Below are 21,406 nucleotides of genomic sequence, written 5' to 3' on the forward strand. Positions count from 1 at the left end.
AGAAGCAACGCACATCTGGACCCACAGCTGGACTTGGTTTTCTCGAGGATTCCATATTAACTGACGAGCACGCAGATACTTGAGAGCAATATTTCATATTTTTATGTAATCAAGTGCATAGCTATCCATTTTCTCATATCTATTGAATCAAATCATTTTTTTCAAGTAACTGAAGAAGGTGTTGTTGAAAGCACAGGCAGAAGGGTTGAGAGAACGTCTTGGCTTGATGTGCAAGCTTGTTTGGTTTGTGTAACTAAAGCAAAAGCATTCCAGGAGTTTTAAGAACTACCAGATGGGAGCTCACCCTTTCTCTGCCTCCCTCCTCCCCCATTCTCACTCTGCTGTAACAGACGAGCACAGTCCCCGTGCCCTTATACAGCCATGTGAGTTCCAGGCCTGCTGCTGCGCTTTAGCCCCCGAGGAGGCAAATATACACAGTAAAGTGTGTATCAAACGGCAAGTAGATGGATAGGACTGTGTCTTTTTGTGAGACATTGCAGAACCATGTGGCATTTAATTACAACCTAACTCTGTTTAATTGTTATGAGCCTATCATCAACACTGGGAACTTTTCCATATTATAAATATTAGCATGACAAACTCTGGGGGAGATAATGCATCTGATGTAATCGATCTCTATTATTTCAATGAAATGAGTTAACGCCATGTTTTTCAATTGTTTACACTACTTTGAGTTTGTTGTCAAAACCAGACAGCTCAAAAACTATTAAGAATTAAGAACTATAAACATGTACACGTATCTGATTTCTGGAAAAATCTGTGGCTGCTTAATAACGTGCAAATTTGTTCCACTAAAATGCACCGACATCCAGAAAAATTATCTACTCAGGAGATCATTTATGCTGCTCGTATGCATGATTACATTCTTTAGGTCACTACCCACCACAGTTAGTGGCCATAGGTGGTAGGAATGTAGATTATCTCCATAACTGTTGAAACTACATCAATCACCCTGCTGATCTTCTGCTCAGCTCTCCTCGTACTTGGCAACCAGGCTTCAAGACAGCTAAATGCCTCCATTTAAAGAAATACTTCACTCTTAACTCAGAGCAGGCAGTACACCCTTTTCTGGCTGACAACCATGGTCTTGGAAATGCCAATTCTCATCCCGGGCAAGTGTTGTAGTTAATTTTTTGCTGACATATTCATACTCCTACGCTCACCACTTTTGGCTGGTGTCAGGAGGAGGAAAGAGGAGGAGGGTGATGGTCAGAATGCTTACAAAGGCTTGGTGGATTTTCATTTGCAGAAATGACACCTAGACAATAAGATCCCAATCTTCTGTCCTGCTGACTTGTGGCAGTAACCAGGCCTGAAGCCAGAGGAAAAGGATTGACTGGGAGCCAGCAGCGCATGCAAGATTTACTCTTTGGAACAGATGATTCACTGCAGTGAGTAAGACCAGCCGCAGAAGAATCACAAACATCATCACAGTCTAATTTTACAGCACTTAAGTTTGCCGTATAAACTGATATAGACCTACATGGGCAAAAAATTACAAAGGAATCATCTGGTTCCTGTGTTTCCCTTGCATACTCCTAAATGTTAAGAATAGGTGGTCTAGTTCCCACATATAGGCTTTACTTGGGCGGGCTGCCCAGGTATGTTAACAACAGGCCTAGGATATTTGGCGACTCGTTTTTTTTTTTTTTTTTTAGTTCTGTTCTTTTTAGCTGCTCACCACCAAGCCGGGCCCTTTGCTTCACATGCTACCAGTCTGGTGCTGTAGCGGTCCTCCATATAAAATATGGAAAACCTTTCCCAGTGGAAAGGACTACAAGTGGCGAGGATAGTCCTTCAGCTCAGAAGATCTACTGAGCGCTGAAGGGCACTTCAAACCTGCACCTGTAACAGGTGGAGTGGAGAACTGGTTCATGCAGCTCCAAGCCAAGCTCACATGAGTTTCAGAACAGGCTCTGCTGTCACCACACATGGAAGCTAGATGTTGCAGTTGAGTCACAGGTCTAAAGACTCACACACACACACACACACACACCATTTGCATTATATGTTTCAAGAATTGAGCTGATTACACATAAAGGAATGATAAACTTTTGGTGTTTATATTAAGTCAAATCATACTACGAGTTCATTCAGTTCTTAAAATGGCACAAGTCTCTTGTACTATTTTTCACTCTGGCTTTGACAATCTATACCAAACGGCCTTAGTGGCTTGGGAAGAGTGACAGTTCTCTTTCTCTGTCAGACACAAGGCTAAATATGTGCTAAAAGGCAACTCAGAAAGGATAATGATGCACTTACATTTAGGAGATGGAGCTGAGGCCAAACCACAGTACTCCTGTGTTATGACAACAGTTGAGAGCACATTTGGGCCCAGTCAAGCAGGCCACAGGTTGATGGGTCATAACTCTGCTGGACCAAAACGACAGAGCTAAGGTCCATACAAAAATCAGAAAGGTTTCTTGAGGACAAAGTGGTGGGACCAAAAAATTACAGATGTCTGCTTCAAAGTCACTCTTCATGTGAGGTGCTACTGACAAATTACTCATGAATCTGTTTTGCCAGACATTATTTAATGGCTCACTGTAACATTTCATTACTGGTGCTGCCTATTAGCCATTCCATAGAAAACCCTCTGTGTTGGTTTTCAAGCGCACAGTAGTTTAAAAGAGCTTGCACAGTTGCTCTGAGTGCAGCAGCTTGACTCTTGTTAGTCTGAAATGACGCTTTTCTAAGGGAGGCAGCAGATTTGCACCACCTCAGGCTCCAATGTCCCCAGTCATGTGTTAGTCAGTTATGAAGAGTACATTCTGTCTGCTGGCTCACAGAACAAATGGTGTTAGAGGGTGTGTGTGTGTGTGTGTGTGTGTGTGTGTGTGTGTGTGTGTGTGTGTGTGTGTGTGTGTGTGTGTGTGTGTGTGGGTGGGTGGGCTGAATATATATTTAGTCAATATGAGAAACCAGGTTGTGAAGATGGCACAGTGAGCAAAAGGAGGAGCTGGAATTTTGGTGGGGTGCAAAGCAGCTTGCAGGAAAGGCAGCTAACAACAGTACACCCTACTGTGGGATGACATTAGCTGATCCATCAGGATTGGGGAGTGAGTTGGATTTCATGACTTGTCTGAACTTTAATTACACAATATACCGAAGTTATTGGTTGCATCATTAAGCAAATGAAGATTCAACAATTTCTTCTGTTCTCTAAAACTTTAAGCTGAGTATCTTTTGGTGTGAATTGGGCCAGGAAATTGTGACAGAAGTTTTCCCTGTAGCATTGTAGTTGCATTTCTTCACAAAACAGAAGACATTACAAAAAGTGGAAAAAATATAATTTTGGAGAACTCTGAATTGTTTACAGAGTTCAAAATTGTTATCTTTAAACTAATTGTGGAAAATCCCAAATGCCTCTTTTTCCTATCAACTAAGCAGTAGAGGACACGATGTAAGGTCAAAACAGGAGTGGAACTGAGTGATTTTTGTGTATTACAGTACATCAGCCTTTTGCTGAGCCCTCTTCTCTTTTCCAGTCTTACCAGATGGAGTGCATTTGTCAAGAACAAGCTGCTTTGGACATGGGAGAAGTATGTAATGACAATGAGAGTGTTATGTTGATTTCTTATGCTGGATGTTCACTGACAGAATTCAATTGCTCTAGCGAGACTAAAAACCAGACAAGACATTAGTTTGGAGGAAAGAATAATGTTTGTTAATACTGCAAAGTAAAAGACTGTTGCATGAGGTAGTTGTAAAACTGTTTTCTCTTTCTGTTTTGCAGACTTGCACAAGTAACCCAATGACTGAAGAACTAAACACGAGAACTAGATCTGGTCTTAAAGCCAAGCTCATCATCACTGGAAAAAAAGAAGAATCAAATCTGGTTTCCGTCTTTCACTATACCTGCTCCTCCCTTTCTGCTGTCTGAAACAAAGGCCAGCTGGACAGGCCTCCACTCTTCCTGTCCACTCGTATTAACTATGCAGCTCACAGGCAGGCAGGAGAAACTATGCAGAGGAAACTGTCAAATTGAAAGCTGCCCAAATAACAAAAAATGCTTCCAGGTCACTGCAACTGTAAACTGTCATACATCTACAGCAAAAGGAAAAAAAACATCCCCACTCTCTATTTTTGAAAATAAAATCTTGCAACTTGCAAAGTCAGCTAAAATAAGTTTTTCTAAAATGTATGCTTATGTAAATGTGAATATAACAGATGTCTCTGCCCCGTATTTTCAAAAAAAGCTTCTTTGTATATTTACACTAAATAAAATGCTCTGCAGAAACTAAACTAAAAGCTAAGTCAAGCGATACCAAAAGGAGACCCTGTCACTGGAGCCCCGGATCCTACTTGCCGAACACAGTTCAGTGACCAGGACACAACAGGTGTGTTATGATCCTGTCTAAGGATACACGTGCGTGGGAGTTTTTTCAAACCTTCAAACTGTACTGTAGATAGTGATTGAGAGGCAGAGGCAAGGGGCAAGGGGCAAGGATTGAGATCTGAGCTGAAGAAAAGTGGATGTTAGTAGGTCAGGGGTTGTTGGAGTCCAGCATGTGACCTCAGTCATCTTTGGCAGATCAGCAGATATCTATAGTGTGTGCGTGTGACCTTTAGGCATTAGTTACGCCATGGAGGACACTTAAATTAGAACTGATGTTATAAGAAGGAGACTGTGACCAACAGTAGGAGTCATTTCTGTGTACCTTGTTGCACACCTTTGTTTCTGAGACAGATAAATAATCTCTGTTTACGAAACATTATTGTGAGACTGATTGGAGCCCAGGTTTCAAGGACATGACTTTAGATTGGGCTGAAAGTCAGGAGACACCACTTTGGCTCTGTGAGCTTAGACTGTGTTTAATAAACACAACAAATTGCCAGGGATAAAAACAAAGAGGGAGGAAGGGCATGATTAGCTATGTTTGATGTCGAGCATTTTAGACCTTTTCCAAAAATACTATCACCACAGGAAGTTTCCAGTTAAACAGGGTGTGCATAAGTAAACTGCATGCCCCATTTTGCAAGTGAAACAATTTCAAATACATAACTACTTGCCAACAACACCTCATCTCACACTGGCTTCATGAGAACTTTTCACATGTCCACTTAAAATAAAACTGTTCATTCTATTCCTCTGAAAAGGAGTCGATCGTTCACTCACTGAAAGTTTTGCAGATGTCCGACACGGCCTTGAAGACCCGGTCAGAGAAGTTGACCTTGACTTTCATGTGCTTCATGTTGGGGAGCTGGAGCCGTAGCAGTTTGTGCTGCGGCGTAAAGAGCAGCCTGGCGTCAGCTTGGATGCCGTACTTATCCAACGTCCAGTGGGTTTTTAACAGCCATGTCTTCTTCTTCTCCCACCAGAGAGCATGGTCCGACCAGTCCCTCTTTACATCTAAGAGAAGGCAGAAAAAGATGGAGAAGTTACAGTGATCAATATGTAAACTGAAAAGCTGCAAAGAAAACTAAGCAAAGAACGGAGCATTGATATTGCTGTATGGTAGAACACTGTATAACACTCTACTGATAACCCAACCAAGTATATCCCCTCCCAGCTGGAGGTCACACTTGATTGAAAAGGGGCACCAGCACATTATTGCAGAGACGGTGAAGTCAAAGACAGAGGAGGGGGGGAAAAGACTGAATGTGTGAAAGACGTGGCTGTTTGTGTGACGCTGAGGGAATATCAGGTTCATACCGCCCTCTTTGTTCCAGAGTCACACCGTGATCCCTTTAAAGCAGACGCAAGGCACCCAAAACCCTGCATTGCTTCCAGGCTTTTGCTCTGCAGGGGATCACCAACAATAGCGACTGACCTGTAGTCTCATGGTGTATGTGTCTCACTTCAAGGGGAAGGTGAAAACCACAGGGATTTGAGGGAACTCAAAGCATCTGTTTTGCAGATCACCTGGTTCTCGTCGGTATGTGAGCAGCTCAGCAATATGCTGAAGCTCTATTTGAATTGCAAATCAAAGTGGTGAGCAAAACCGAATATTCACAGACATAGTGGTAGCTCTGTTAAAACCATTGTTCTCATGTATTAATGCGATTCATCAGTGACTGGGATACATTCACAAATTAGCCACGCAAGTTAAGCGGTTAGCTCAAAGGCTCATAACTTTACACGGTGTTTAAAATACCAACCGGCTATTTATGTACCCCACACTGTGCATGTGTTCCTTTATGATCAAGAGTAAAATTTAACAGTCTTGTTAGCAGACTGATAGTTGAGATGACGTGAATAAGCCTGAAGGTTTTTTTTGACTACTTTCAGATGTCCCCCGAGTAGTGATGTCATTATCCCGACATTATTTCAGGAAGGCATTTCCCAGATCGGTCTCATTTCCTCCACCCACATACCTCTTCACTGTTTCTCCAGCTTATTCTCAGTCTCACTCTGAGTCTCTCTATGCTCTTAGTGAGTCATTGCCCAGACAGAGACGTCAGTTTGCTCAGTCACCGTTTAATCAAATCATTCGATACTGATACTGCGGGGTCAGTGAGGGTGTTTGAAAAAGGTCTGTATGCTCGTCAACAACCTATTGTCAGACAGACGTTTGATATCCCTACAAAGATAAGAAACCAATAGTCAGATCACAGGAATATAGTGCAAATACAGTATATTGGCACATCATGATTCAGGTTTCAGTTAGAAAATACAAAAGCTCAGTAAAGTTTACATATGCAGACTAAGGGAAAGGTTTTACCACAAAATACCCCTATGAAGCTTCCAATTGTGCTATTTAATCTCAACTAACTCTAATTCAATGAATTATCGAGTCTGTACATTAATGGAAAAAAATATGTGCTTTCTTCCTCATTAAGGACACCGACCTAGTTTGCATTCAAGGCTGGTAGCACAGGAGAGAATACGTCGTCAGCTCATTACATCTTCTGCTGTTATGACACGAGGAAGGACACAGGTAATAATGCACAAACTGGAGCCATAATGGATTGCAATTACCTTCAAGTACACTGTGAGCAAGCAGCAGTTACACACAGAACAGCGCAAAACCTCACATCCATTTTCCCTTTATAATGTTGATGTTTGCTGGTAATTCATTCTATAAATTGAAAAGTACATCAAAGTGAAAGACTGCAAAGATGATCTTGAATGTTTCTCTTTGCGACCTTCTCTGTCAGTCAAACAGTTTGGTGCCACCATGGTGGGCTTTTGTTTCCATGTGCTGCTGTTGTTTTCCACGACCTTTACATACAGGCATCTATACACACTGTTGACACACTCCTGCGGACTCTGCCTAAAAGCTGAATGAATGGGATTAGTGGGTGAGGAAGTGAAACAACAGATTGTCTCTCCTTAGACCAAGGAAGCAAGACTGCTGAGATGTGAGTAAAGCAAACTGGGCTGAGGAAAGGATTACAAGAGATGGGGAGAACAAGTTTAAGGAAAAGAGTGGCCACCAGCATGTCAATGCAGATGGCATTGTGAAAGCCTAGGGCTCTGTGAATTCTCCTGGGGAGGGGTTGTTTGTCAGGCTGTTGGCACTGTTTACTCCAGTGGGCAAACACTTGGTACTTGAGTGAAAACATTCCAGGCTTTCTGAAGCCCTGTGAGAGTTGCTTTAGCAGCATGGGGTCTAGCTGTCATCAAGCAGTTCTGATGCCTCAGCTGTGCAGATAACAACTTCATATGCTACCTTTAGAGAAACTGCTCCCTTAAGTCTTCTACAGCTATTAAAGGCTGAAATAATGAGAGGGAGCACAGAGAGAAAATCTGAAAATAATCCTGAATGTATTTTCATAACTCTGCTCACAGTTTTTCCTCTTTCAACCTTGTAATTTCTGGTGTCTGGGAGCCCTGCAGAACAACTAGCATTAACGTTTGGCACTCAGGTCTTCACCACAGACCACATTCTATAGAAATATCCTTATACTCGGCATGCATGACCACCATACAATCTGTGGCAAGACATGAGTGCACTTTTTGGCTGGTCTCAGCTACCCTCAAGAAGCTCTCTACGGCCCCTGCTTCTGTTTCTTTGTTGCCATCTTATGCCAAAACCTTCCTGGACACGACTTTATCGTCTCGTTGCTTGTATCATTACGCAGTGGGTCGATGTGTCGTGATTGGATAAGGGCAGCTCGGGCAGGCCTCCATTGGACTCTTAAAGCTGTAACATGGTAACTCAATCCACAGATAGAGGGAGGGCCAATGGCATCTACCAGCTAAAAATGCAGTCTGCCAAGCCTGACGTAATACAGCAGCCAGAGGAATGGGGGGCCTAAGTAATTGGCTGCATTAAATGTGGACCCACAGCGCCTTAACAGAATGATGTGTGTGTGTGTGTGTGTGTGTGTGTGTGTGTGTGTGTGTGTGTGTGTGTGTGTGTGTGTGTGTGTGTGTGTGTGTGTGTGTGCGCGCGCACGTGCGCATGTGTACAGCTTGAATGACATGAGGAGGGGAAAGAGAATGGGAAAACCGTGTTTTATGACCTCTGCAGGATATGACAGATGATACAGAGTATGTGTGAGGAGGTGTGGGTATTAGTCTAGGGGAGGGTGGTCTTCTTATGCATGCACTAACTAAATTAGCTCCCTGTGTTATGTGCGTGTTCATGATTTAACAAGCGAAATTAATTCATAAATTGTGCCCAACCAACTTCTTTCCCCATTCGTCACCCTTACTGCCGCAGCTTTCAACCAAGACCACTTCCTCTGCTTTGTGCACCAGATACCACAACCAGAATTACTGGTTTAGAAAAAGAAGAGGACGGATTAATAATGCCATTGTTTTAGGAGGCATTTAGCAAAAAAGACAACAGACAGACAATGCTAAAATTGTACTCTAAAGGGCTTGAACTGCCACTCCCTTCTACATCCTGCCTCTTCATCCATTTTCTTTTAGTCAGCATCGGTGCAGTTTATATTAAGTGACTGTGTGTAGAGAGCCCGTCTGTGAGGGGGAGAGGACGGGACAACAGAGAAAAGCATGAGAAAAAGGGAATGAGAGAAAGGTCATGGAAAGGAGGAGTGGAAGAGGATGAGCAGAGGACGGGGAGGAGCTCTGTCTAGGGACACAATGTGAGAGGACAAGTGATAGGAAGCATCAGGAAGAGGAATTTCAAAATGAAGGTCTATCTGTGAAAAACACTAAATATACAGAAACATCTTCGATTGTCCTCATGCCTCCAAAAACTAAAACATTCATGTTTGCATCTGTTGCAGAACAATGTCATAAGCTCATAAATAAATCTTATCTGATCAATGGAAACCAATTCTCAATTGGAATAATGCTTCTATATTTCTAAAATGTACAGAATGACGACAAAAAAAACAACCAGCAGTTCTGCAATCATGTGACCATGTTTTCAGCTAACAGTTATATTTATTTTCTGAACTAATCAGCTAGTCTTTAAAATGTCACAAAGTGTCTCTCTCAGTTTCTTGAAGCTCAACCTGAAATGATGAAACGGCCAATTTTCTTCCATTAACAAACCAATTTACCAACAAATAAGACTGAAAAGAGCAGGAAAAGCCCACAAAGGACGGAATTTTAAAAACATAAATGATCTGAAAATAGCTGATTATTTTTCTATTGATCACTAGATGAACAACCTATTACCTAATTGTTGCAGCTCTACAGTAGATGGGACGCCAACAACAACAACAAAAAAACCACACAAGTCATTCTTAGATGTGGTCTCTGTGGACTCAGTGACTCATGCCCTCTCTTTATTGGGTTTCAACCAGCACAGTGACAGTCAGCTGTTGCCTAAAGCAAAATCCAGGCTCATTTCTAGCTTCACTGATGGAGATGATTTAAGAGAAGACATGGTTACAGCTCTAGACTATTTCTTGTGTTAGCAAAGAACAAAATGATTGTGGCTATCACAACAAATCTGTTAGCTGTCAGTGATATCCAAAGCCACGCAGTGCAAGATTGTATCTTTTTTTTTTTAAAGCTGCTGATAAAAATTAGCTCGGTCATGCAGTTTCCTTGGTGACTTCTGGCTGACGCCACGGGGAAGTGGTGCAGGGTGACAATTTGTTTTCATACACAACAAAGACAGTGCAGCAGGTTCGTCAGCCTTATATCTCACACACACACCCACACTTTCTCCCCCTGTACAAAGAGAAAGCCCTTCTAAATATATTCCACATCTAAAGCAGGGTGAAGGTTGGTATTGACAAGCAAAGATACAGCCAACAACTGCAATGCACTAAAATAGAGTTACAGCAAATGGCTTTTAGGTTCTTTGTAGCTCGTACGGTCACGCTGGATAGCATCAACATCAGATAGCCAACATGTGCACAACAGGTTAAAAAGAGAGGTGATGACAGTATCTGTATGCAGGGCATCAGACAAAGTCACGGTGGATTGTATTTAAAGATCAAAGCGATACAATGAATTCAGCAGCTGGTGTTAAAGACAATGTATGGAGTTGTAAACAGTGTTAATCACTACACATCAGAAGACAGCCACACGATGCACATGTTCCATGTGATACACAACTAAGAAAAGTGTAAAGTTAATAAGACAAACATGCAGTGTTAATCCCTTTGCTATTCACAAAGCAACACTGTTAAAACTGCAGTGCTTTCCATTGACAGGCTAAGTTAAATTAGCAGAGATTACTTCAGCCTCTTTTGTTACGTAACACAGAATTCTTCCAATACCTCAAACATGCCATTTATCAAAGGAAAGAAATATGCAATACACACAGTGCCCAAAAACCATTTAAGTGCATTCTGATGTATTTTGGAATTTATAAATCCCCCCAACACACACACCCAGCCTAGAAGACTCCTATTTACACAACAACACTCGAAACTATACCATTACTGACGTCATCTTCATGACGGTTTCACCACGCCTTTAAAGGTCTTTAGTCTTTTGTCTTCCCACCTACATCACATGCTACAAACTACATCTTTTCAAGCATAAACAGGCCCTCTGGGTTTTCACATTAGGCTGGTATATACTTGAACGCTTGTGTACAAGGTACAGAGGTAATCTGGTTGGTTGTTTGGTCAACACCCTTTCATTCAACCAAAATTGCTAGACAATAACAAGTTTTACTTTAAAAAGGAGGAAAATGACCACAACAGTGGCCTTTAAGAACTGGTCTGTAATCACCGAAGGAAAAAGATCTACCCTGCATTTTCATGGCTGCTAGCTTTATTAAGGTTTACATTTACTGAACTCTTTTTTTATCGTTGGCTTAAAGTTTAATTGGCAGTGACACTGTCTAAAAGAACAGTACAGTAACTTGTCTCTGTTAACATGTTTTACCAGTGTTGGTGCAGAACACTTTGGACTTTCCATCTATCCATGGAAACTTACCCCACTTAGGGTCGTGGGTGTGAACACATCACAGTAATAATACTTTTATAATGAAACAGCCACAGATTCATGAGCCCCAGCATTTGTCAGCAGCAGCTAAAACCAGACCAAGCTGGTCTCTCCTGCAAACAGGAAACTGGCCGCGTCTGTTGTTATGATTTCAGTTGAAAATAACAAGTTCAAATAAGATTTCAGATACGATTTCAGCCAGGATAGTTTTTTTGCTTCAGTTAACCTTTGATTATATATAGACATGAATAGCACACCCAAGTACTTACTCCTATTGTACTTCTTTGAAGTACACTGCCTGCAGCGCGTGTGAACCATTACACAATCTATAGAAAAGACCCCAGAGTCGCATATAATTGGCAGGCATCACGGTCAGGTCTACTGATGGGAAGGATGGTGGTTCAATACCTGGCTTCGCCAACCTTAAAGTTGAAGAATCCTTGGGCGATATTGAGCCACAAATTGCCTCCAATGAAATAAAAGTGTGTGAATGTTAAGCAGCAATTATACTATCTGTGTCTGTAAGATCTTCATGATCGACTCAGGTCCCAGAGACATAAATTTTGTCATCAGACAGTCCTTGTGCCTGCCTGTTTTCTGTGACCACACCAACTCGTCCATGTAGAATTTACATTAGAATACACAAACTACGCATGTGCCCCAGGCAGTGGTCTTCGAGCGTACATCAAAAGACATATAACGCCTAGATTAGACTCCACTGCAGATGCAACAACAACAATGATCAAGTAGTCATTGCTGTTATACTTGTTTGACGTACGCTTGAGGTCCTCCACCTGATGAGAATGCATAGTTGGAGCATTGTAATGTAAATTTTCTGCAAACGAGTCATGGTCACATTAAAGTCTGCATAAACCCCAGCTCGTTGATTTCAAAATTTACGCCACTGGGACCAAAGTGGACCCTAGCAGACTCCCGGATGTGGAAAGTATAATTCCTGCTTACCCAAATGGCTACTCGTCTGTCGTGTATCTAGATGTCTATCGCTGCAATGCGGTAAAACCTAGGCTTTAGGTTAAAAGTGTTTAGGCATATAGGGAAAAAGCACTTGCATGAATGTGTATGTGTAAATGGGTGAATTTCACTTAGAAAAGTGCCACGTAAGTAGCCCATTTAATATTACCCCTCGTGCTCACTGCCTAATGATGAAATTTAGGTCACTCAGAAACCAAGCAGACCCTCGTGCACTCGCTGACACATGAAGTGAAATCAAGGCCTTATAGTTTTACATCCCAGTCTCATCTCAGCAACTTACAACTCTGCAGGACAAGATCAAGCAGCTTCAACTATAAATGAAGAAGACAATATGGAGGCCTACACGTAAGATGGTAGTGTAAGAGCTGCTGAACTAGGCTTTTATAACATTGAATGAGATATCCTAACATGAAATTTACTGATAGGAGTAAAAAGGGTGTAACAGCGCTGGCTTTGATACATTAGGAAAGGCCAGAGGGCTATTAAAGGAAAACTCCTTAGAGACAGATAGTTTGTATCCATTTGTGTCATAATCCAAACACAGCAAAACAGTGAGGGTACTCCTCCTCCACCCTAACACAGCTTTATGCAATTAAGTGTTCAGGGACCCGGTGGAATAATGACATTACAAAGTTACTCTGGGACTAAGATCAGTGGAACAGACACACAATACTCATTTGTCCTCCATGTATGAAACCTACCAGACGTGCCTTCAGGACTGTGATAAGCTGGCCCGCTGATGCCCCTGTGATTTGGATGGCAAAAAACTATATTGCAACATCATGAGAAATTCTCAGGAGAACAAACATACCAAAGTGAAAGTTCTAAATACTGGAGGCAGCTAAGAAACTCTTATTTCAGATGATTTGATCACTGAAACAAAACTTTTCTCTATGAATGGGAGAGCAGAGGGGAAAAAAAGAGGTGGGGACAGCTTTAAAATGAATGAATGTGGGCTGAGAAGCAGAACAAAAACTCCAGATCAGTTTACTCCATTGACACACAGGTGTGTGGTGTTACAACAACAATGTGGAGCGCTAACATTTCCTTCCACTGGATCCTTTGTGCTGTTTGTACTACAGAAAGGTCGGGGGGGGGGGCAAAAAAAACAACAACCTGGCATCAGTGTCGCAGAGGAGCCAATAATATTTTGTTCCGGTGCATGTTTCAGATGCCAAACATAATTAATTAAATCATCCATAACAAACAGCAGTCCTTTCATACAAGTGCTTACAGAGAGAAGGCAATGGAAAACAATGATATTAAAATCCAACTGGATAATGGTGCACTTTTCAAATCTACATTTGTAAAGGGGATCAGATTACCAGCCATTTTCAGTGGGTAAATCATAATCTTGATAGCATTAAATGAATCATTATTAAATTAATCCACTAATAGCTCAAGCTCTGAACCTAGCACTCATGAGATTCTGGTCGCATCAACTTCAGCTGTATAATCAGCTGAATATTAAAAGGAAAAAAGAAAAAAGAAGTAGCTCAGCAGACCTAATTGGGCTGCCAAACACTTCTATATATGGCCAACACAGAGTATGTATAGAATTATACTGACCAATGGCCAGCATATGATCACATTTGCAAGTCTAAGTACAGAGCAACACAATCACAGCATCTTACCGGTGAAACAGGAAAGCTCTAGCCTGGGCAGGACCACCACTTAGGATAAGTACTTCCTGCCAGAGAGATTAGACAGTAAGATGAACACACAGCCTGCCAGGCCATTTCTCACTTCATGAGGGCAGACCTTTCGAAAGGCTCCACAGCCACAATCAATGAGTCTCATTAAGTATAGCAATTTGTTTAAACCGTGTGTCGGGTCACGATGATAGAAAACAGAACACAGGTGGTTATAACCACCTGTCAGTGTTGTCCTTTGTGTACTGTAATAAAAGTAAAAGATGTGAGAGATGTGTTCGCTCTCCTCGGGAAAGCTATAACTGATATTGCAGACCCATCTCTCTCTCCTCAGCCCAAGGCGAGGATGCAAGGCACACAGGCAGGAGAAGGTGCATTTAAAAAAGAAAAACCATAGCGGAAGGTCAACATCCTGTGCTAAACGGCAGCTGTTTCCCAATGAAACCTGGACACCACCGTCTTAAACCAGGGCCTTCTGGTCACCACAACCTGCAGCAGCGGCAAGATCAGTTTTATTAAAGACACCAAAGTTAAATAGCTGACCAAATAAAGTATTATCTTGAAAACCAAATTTGTTCAATGCAAACATTACAGTCACTTGCAAATCAATCCTAATTCAACACTTAACAAAAAAAGAACATGGTGATCATCACAAATGCATTGAGGACATGCAGCAAAGGTTTTCTGTGGTGGGTTTGTGGTGAGGGATCCAAAAACTGCAGGTCACTCACTGGAAACAATCACATTAACTCTCAAAAATATGCAAGCTCTATTTTTGTAACACTTAACAGTCAGTGTAAATGAACAAACCTGTGTACCTCTGTGTTTGCTATTGATTATTAAGCCTTGCTACGCCAGAGAAGTGGATGGTTTTGAATATTCAGACACAATAATCAAAATATATTTGAAAAAAGTGGAACAGAGAAAAGAGGGTGAAGTCAGAGCGAAACATGGAGAAAGGAAAAGACAGAAACAGAGCAGTAGGTGGTTGAAGCAGGCAGCAAAGACTCCAGCAATGACGGCAGCGACCAGAGCAGCATGCCAAACCTTTGGAGTCATTTCCTGCTTCGTCGAAGACTTTTATGGAATTTTAGCAGCGTAGCTAACGTCACAATGAGGACAGACAGCAACAGGAGAGACAGTTCAGGCCTATACTCTATACAACTTCCTCTCCCTCGCTTTCTACTCTAATTTCTTCTTCTTTGCGGGAAAAAGATGAAACTATATATTTTTTTCCTGCAAAGAAGAAGAAATTAGAGTAGAAAGCGAGGGAGAGGAAGTTGTATAGAGTATAGGCCTGCCACTTCTAAAACATTAATCGATTATGCACTTTACCCCAGTTTACCCAAACTAAAAGCTGCACAACTTCCTAATGTTGTTTGTACAATACTTGTTTTGCCTCCTAAATGGCGCAGAATTGCCTTTTAGAGAGGAGTGCAGCACTTTTAGAAAACATCAACAAAGTCAGAGAAAGCGCCAATGATTGAGCACAATGGCAGGATGAAAGGATTATAAGAGCAAGGGACGAGGGGTTGGTTAATCAGCTGGCTTTAAATACTGCTCTCCTGGAGTTTTGCAGGGAAATGGAAGCAGTGTCCGCTGCTGTGATCAATAGCGGAGTGCCTTCCTGGCATTTGTCTATTTAATCCATTATCGAAGGCCATCTGAGCCTGCACTGTGGATGGGAGACCTGCAGCACAGAGGAAGGGTTGAATGATGAAAGCAGGATGCATGCGGTTGACACACACCCACCAACCCACACAACCATACTCGCATGTGGAAACACATGGACAAATACTACTAATAGGAACAAATGTATAGCCTGTTGTTCTTTGCATAACAGGCAGACAACACACACAAACACGCTCATAAAACTATTATACGTACTGTGTGTGCAAATATACCCTATCACACATATTAACAAATGGTGCTGACAGCAAACAAAACAGTGCTATCATCATTGTGGAAAGCAGCTGAAAAAACTGAGTCAAAAGGTGGTTCCTTCATTTTAAAATGCAAAAGACCAAAATACGAAAAGAGGAGGGAGTGTGAGACAGAGGCCTTGCTTGCAAACACTCTTACACCTGTGTTCTTTCTCAAAGCACCATGTGAGAAATGCCATCTATGTATAACCACTACGACCAAGCCACCAGCAAATCCAACAGCGAGTACCCGACAACACTTGAAGGGTGTTTAGTACGCAGCACTCTCACTACCGAGAGCTGCGAGATATGGAAACAGGTTACTGAAAACGTCTTGCTTTTCATTTCCCCCAAACTCAGAATGTAATTTGAACAAACAATTCATATTGTACACCAACACAGTAACAAAACTTCAACTAAGATAAGAAGTGCGTGTTCAAAGCAGCCAAAATTCTGTGTGACAATAATAGTGCATGCTGTCCTGCAAAGTGCAGTCATGTGGATAACTTATACTGTCTATTGGTTAATGATTACAGTGGAAAACAAACTCGTGTTTAGGGATAGAAGAAAGTCCCAACAGTCTCCATAAACATGTTAGAAAGCACAAAAACATCAAACCATCAGAAAGCAATTTAATGCTACTACACAAGCTCTGCTCTACCTTGAAGTATACTTGAGTAAGCCAAATTAACTGCAAAAAGGTTGCTTGCAACATGACAGTATGGAAAAGATTCCAATATATTTTATGAATGTAAACAAGGCTGAAGCTACAGCACTTTTTTATTGTTTGATGGGATGTGACAAAGGCACAAACAAATATGTGAACCCACCTCCTCCTATTTTACAGCCAACATCAAGCTTAACAAATCAAAACTATTTTCAGTTGTGGACGTGAAGACCTCAAGTCACTGGATTCTTTAGGAGATTAGAAGAATAAAAGAATAAGTCATCAATGACAACATCCTTACAAACAGGAAAACAGAAATTAGAGATGGTGAAAACAAAAGATAGACAATCAGCCTTGATGCGGCCTCTGATACATGATGATTTAACTGTAATAAAACTGGTCTAACCTAAAACACCTTTTATGTTACGATATAAACCTATCATATCCCATGTATGAAACGTAATGACGCACAAACACCAACAAATGTTTGATGTGCTTTCAGTACACTACATGGCCAAGAAGGTGAAGAAAAGTTAACTCAGAGAAAGTGACAAAGCCATGCCTTGAGCAGAAAGACCAATGAATTCATCTCGTCCCACGCTCGTCAGCAACACTTCCCTCTCCTAGCAGAGATGCCACTCCGCACAGTCGACCACAGCGAACAAAGACCTCAATTATGTGGAGCTCTAACAGGAGAGCTAAAAACAGTACCATGGGCAGGGAATAAAACCTTGGAGCGCTGCAGGAATTCTGAGCATTCAAGCGTCGTCAACACACAACAAACTGTCACTCCCAAATGGCACTGCAACCACCACCGCTACTGACCTTTCTGCAGACTGCATGAAACAGGGCTGTGTTCAAGTGGCTGGAACAGAAGACTCTTATGCTTACTTTCACCCAAACTTGTCAAGTGCATAACTGCAGCTACACAACAGTTCATGAAAGAGTGGGGGGAGGGAAACAGTGTATGGTTCATTTTATACCTTGGGTTACTGACCCATATATGCTGCAGGGTAACAAAGAGCAACATTAAGCCCCGTTTGAGCTGGTTGCAAGCAACTTTTATTCTCATTAAGCAATTTGCACAGGCGAACCAACAGGCTGCCCTTTATTTTCAAAAACAATAGCAAACTGTGTCCAGACTCTAAACTGATCCCCTTCCTCTGACTTTCCTTCTGATTCCTAAATCCATACTTTTAAGCTTTGCCCATATAGACTTTGTGCTTTCACAAGAAGAGCTGTGTTTCTGTGTGGATGCTCACATCTAATTTGAAGAGAAGTAGTATTTACTGCCCAGCAAACATGAACAGATAACACAAATCAGCCACACGTCAGAAATTCACCAGTGGCAGGATGACACAAGGAAAGGTTTATTACAACAGGAATACATCTAATTATGTATCTGCTTATTGACTGTGGATTGCTTTCTTGTGTTAAGACCACGCGGTGCCTGTTTATTACACTTTAGATTAGCTGATTAAAATAGTCACAACCACTCCAGCAAGCAGCACACTCGCATACCTAACTTCTCCACCAGTTTGAGCATGACTCCACCGATGTGGATTTCCCCAGTGACCCTCAGCGACACGTCCCTGTAGAGGTCGGTGACATGAATCTTCAACTCCCACGTCCCGTCGGCATAGCAGCCATCGGGCATCCGGATCCCATCCAGCGCCATCCTGCCAAACAGAGCCAAAGTTTGAGGGACTGAAAGAGAGAGGGTGGCAAAGGTCTTATCTAACCTTTGTCACACTGATGTGAAGAGAAGCATTTTGGCCACTGTAAGTAAATGCATGTGTCGCAACCCCCAATGCATGCTTTCAAGACCTTGAGTAAGAAGCCTGTTAGATGCCTCAAACAGAAGGCTGATTTCCTTAGCATGGGTACATTTACTTTAGTAGTTTACTAAAAACATGTTACTTGCTCATTTCTTGAAAGCACAAACCTACTGTGCTTTCAATTATGACATTATCATGTCATTAGGGTGAACAACACAGGCATTTACAAGGGACAGGGGGTATTTTGAGATACAATTGGTGCACATTGTGGGGAAATCCAGGATACAGTGTTTCCAGGGGAGTGTGCAAGGGCACTGTGGGAAGTGTTACCTTCTGTGATTAAAGAATTTACCGATTGCCACAAACATCTGAATGTTGGTATAATAGTTAACCCCCATTCAGCCACTTTTTAATTACTTCTTGAAAACACTTCCACGCTTATGGCAAAGCTGTAGTTCTGACAGTTGTGGTGAACATTTGACCCTTGGAGAATGATTAAGTGAAGCAGGACGGAATTAACCGTTTTTCCATCGCGCCACATCTCTCGCTGGGAAGAAGACGAGCTCTGCTGTTGGAGGACCGCCAAAAAGTTACAGTATAGCCAATTTGTCATTCCTTGATCGGAGAGTGTCCGACAGATCAAAACAGCCGTCCAATCAATAAAAAACAGAACAAAGGCTATAGTCCCCAGGCTACAAGTTAACCAGAGGCCTTTGGCAGCGGTTATTTACACAAAAGTGCCGGTTCACCTGTTAAAAATAACGGTAAAAGCAGCCTTACAAATAGGCAGAGAGGGGGAAATTATGTAAGCAGAGCTCGTACAACAAACTACCCGGCCCCGTGTTGCACATTCACCGAGTCGGTCCGTAAAGCGGTAAGTTCAGAAGAAAGTGTCTCTAAAAGCAGACAAGCCTCTTAAATTAGCCGGAAAAGTTATTAATATTGAACGTTTTATTGAACGCAGCACAGGCTGTAGGAGGAAAAAGAAAAAGGTTTTCTTTTTATGTATTTCACAGCAGAGAACGGGCACAGCTTTGAGGTCAGCATTTAACTCTGAACACTCACCTTCACAAAGACGAAAAAACGCTGAAGCAGTCGTCTACACGGTAGAGAATAAGTCCCCCGTCTTTAAATCATGTAGAAAGTCTGTAAAAGGAATAAAAAAGAAGAAAGAAATCCCCGAAGAACTCGCTGAAGAAGTGAAGTATCCCAAACTGTTTTCCCGCAGGCTTCGGCTTAATGGAGTCCAGCCTTCCCCTTTCCTCCCTCCCTCTCTTTCCAGCAGTATAACGTCACCGTCACTTCTCCAATCCCACTTTTCCTTTCATACTGGGAGCTTTTCTGGTCGCGTACTGGTCCCTTTGTCGCCTCTCACACACGTAACACTCGAAGCTTTCAAATGATTTGTGTGCCTCTGTGTGTGTGAGAGAGAGTCGCCTCCCTCCCGATACTTTATGCGACGTTGTAGAAATAATAATTAGCGTGACATTTAACTATTACTTAATTAAAATGCAATAAAACAGGACATTAAAAAAGGTAAAAATAATAGCATCAAAATGAACTCAAAAGTAAAAGTGCGGTGCTGATAGATATACCAGTAATGTATATCCCCTATATATAGTACAGTATTTTAATATTTTTAGTAAATCCATGATGGAAGAAAATCGTGTGTCTATGTGATTTTCATTATGTATTTCTGCCTACTTTATATAGCTACAGATTGGAGCTTTAAGCAACAGGAATGAAAAAAAAATGTACTTCTACAAATATATCATCTTCCTTATTCTAGATCTTAAATGCAGCATATGAGACATAAAATCCAACATAATGGCTCAGGTTTTAAAAAGCTGTCTGACAAATCCATACATTTATTTGACAATCACGCCATCTAAAAATATAAGTCATGTGTGAATGTGAGCTATATGTGCAAGCTGTTTTATTACAGCTTTGCTTTCTGGAATAAGAAATTCATCCGTTTCTGGTAGTGTTATTAGACATGCAGTTAAGATCTCAAGCTACCTTTTATGGCAATCGTGCTGCTGAGCCTTGCAGCAGCATCCAGGGATCTTTGGTTCTTTATTCATGGGAGTAAGTGGACAGAATAACAGGGAATTTTGGTTTCATCACTTTTCCAATGTGTTTTTCCAAAATCCCACTTTACTGATAGCCATAAATACTGTTATTTTCTTTAAGTGAACACTATTTCAGCCAGTCGATTAATATGAAGTGTGGAAATTAGCCAAGCAATGCAGATCCCTCTGTTCTTTGCTGACATTGAAACATTTGGCTGTAAAATTTGAGCCTGTGAAGAAAACTTCCTCACAAATATTTATTTTTATCTAATAGAAAACAATATACCAGAGCATAAGACGTAAAACTCCAGACAAGAAATCTAAAAAAGAAGAAATAGGTCAGTAGTGAATAAATAATCTTAATTAGATTATCCAATTCCACATCACATATTATCTTTTGTAAACTATATTTAACTGTCTCTAAGCCACTAATTACACTGTATTAGAAACTAATTGAATTACAGAAGCATCACATGTTGAGTGCTGATAAATCATCAGTAACTGCAGAGAAAAGGGAACACTGGGAGCTTTTAGACATGCTTTCTGTGAGGTGATCAAATGAAAACTTTGTGGGGGGGGAATCAGAAAGCCAGCCATCTCCTTTCTCTCCAGAGCAGCAGAACAATACCCGCTCTCCAAGTGAGATGCAGTAAAGGGCCATGAATCATCAGTGTTTCTGGCTCTGTCTTCTGATGAACTCACTGAGCTCCAATCCTCCAGCTCAGGAATCTGGGCCTTCAGACTACGGTCGGCATCAAAGCGATTTATAACCGCTCTCCTTGCAGCTCCGACCCCCTCGTCAGTGTCTGGCAGTCGACCCATTGCCTTTTATAGGCTGTGTTTTAATTGCAGAGTAAACATTTGAGTCAGCCAGATGCAGAGCAGGAGAGTCAGATGGAGAGCTGGCTTGGCTGCTGGTGATGTGGATGAGGACAGAGGAGGTATAGTGGAGGAAGCAGAGCAGTGAAGGAGGTAAGGGTAGGAGGTAGCGGGGTGCTCAGGGATTCACATTTATTGGTTTTTTTTGGC

General features: G+C 41.7%; 1 protein-coding gene across 2 annotated transcripts in view; it reads right to left on the reverse strand.

Annotated features, from left to right (window-relative positions):
- The window catches only part of fermt2 (FERM domain containing kindlin 2), a 37,026-nt gene extending 17,343 nt beyond the window's left edge, over nucleotides 1-19,683 (reverse strand). The window contains exons 1-3 of one of the 2 annotated variants that reach the window (XM_082515858.1): nucleotides 19,371-19,683; nucleotides 18,049-18,206; nucleotides 5,141-5,374 (exon numbers count right to left, since the gene is read on the reverse strand). In XM_082515858.1, coding sequence (XP_082371984.1) covers nucleotides 5,141-5,374; nucleotides 18,049-18,205 — 391 coding nt within the window. In that variant the 5' untranslated portion in view covers nucleotide 18,206; nucleotides 19,371-19,683. The remainder of the gene's footprint in view (nucleotides 1-5,140; nucleotides 5,375-18,048; nucleotides 18,207-19,370) is intronic. The other variant, XM_082515859.1, reaches the window with a different exon arrangement.
- Nucleotides 19,684-21,406: the final 1,723 nt, after the last annotated feature.

The sequence above is a fragment of the Aulonocara stuartgranti genome (assembly GCF_965226115.1).
Source record: "Aulonocara stuartgranti genome assembly, chromosome: 19".
In the NCBI taxonomy this organism is placed as follows: domain Eukaryota; kingdom Metazoa; phylum Chordata; class Actinopteri; order Cichliformes; family Cichlidae; genus Aulonocara; species Aulonocara stuartgranti.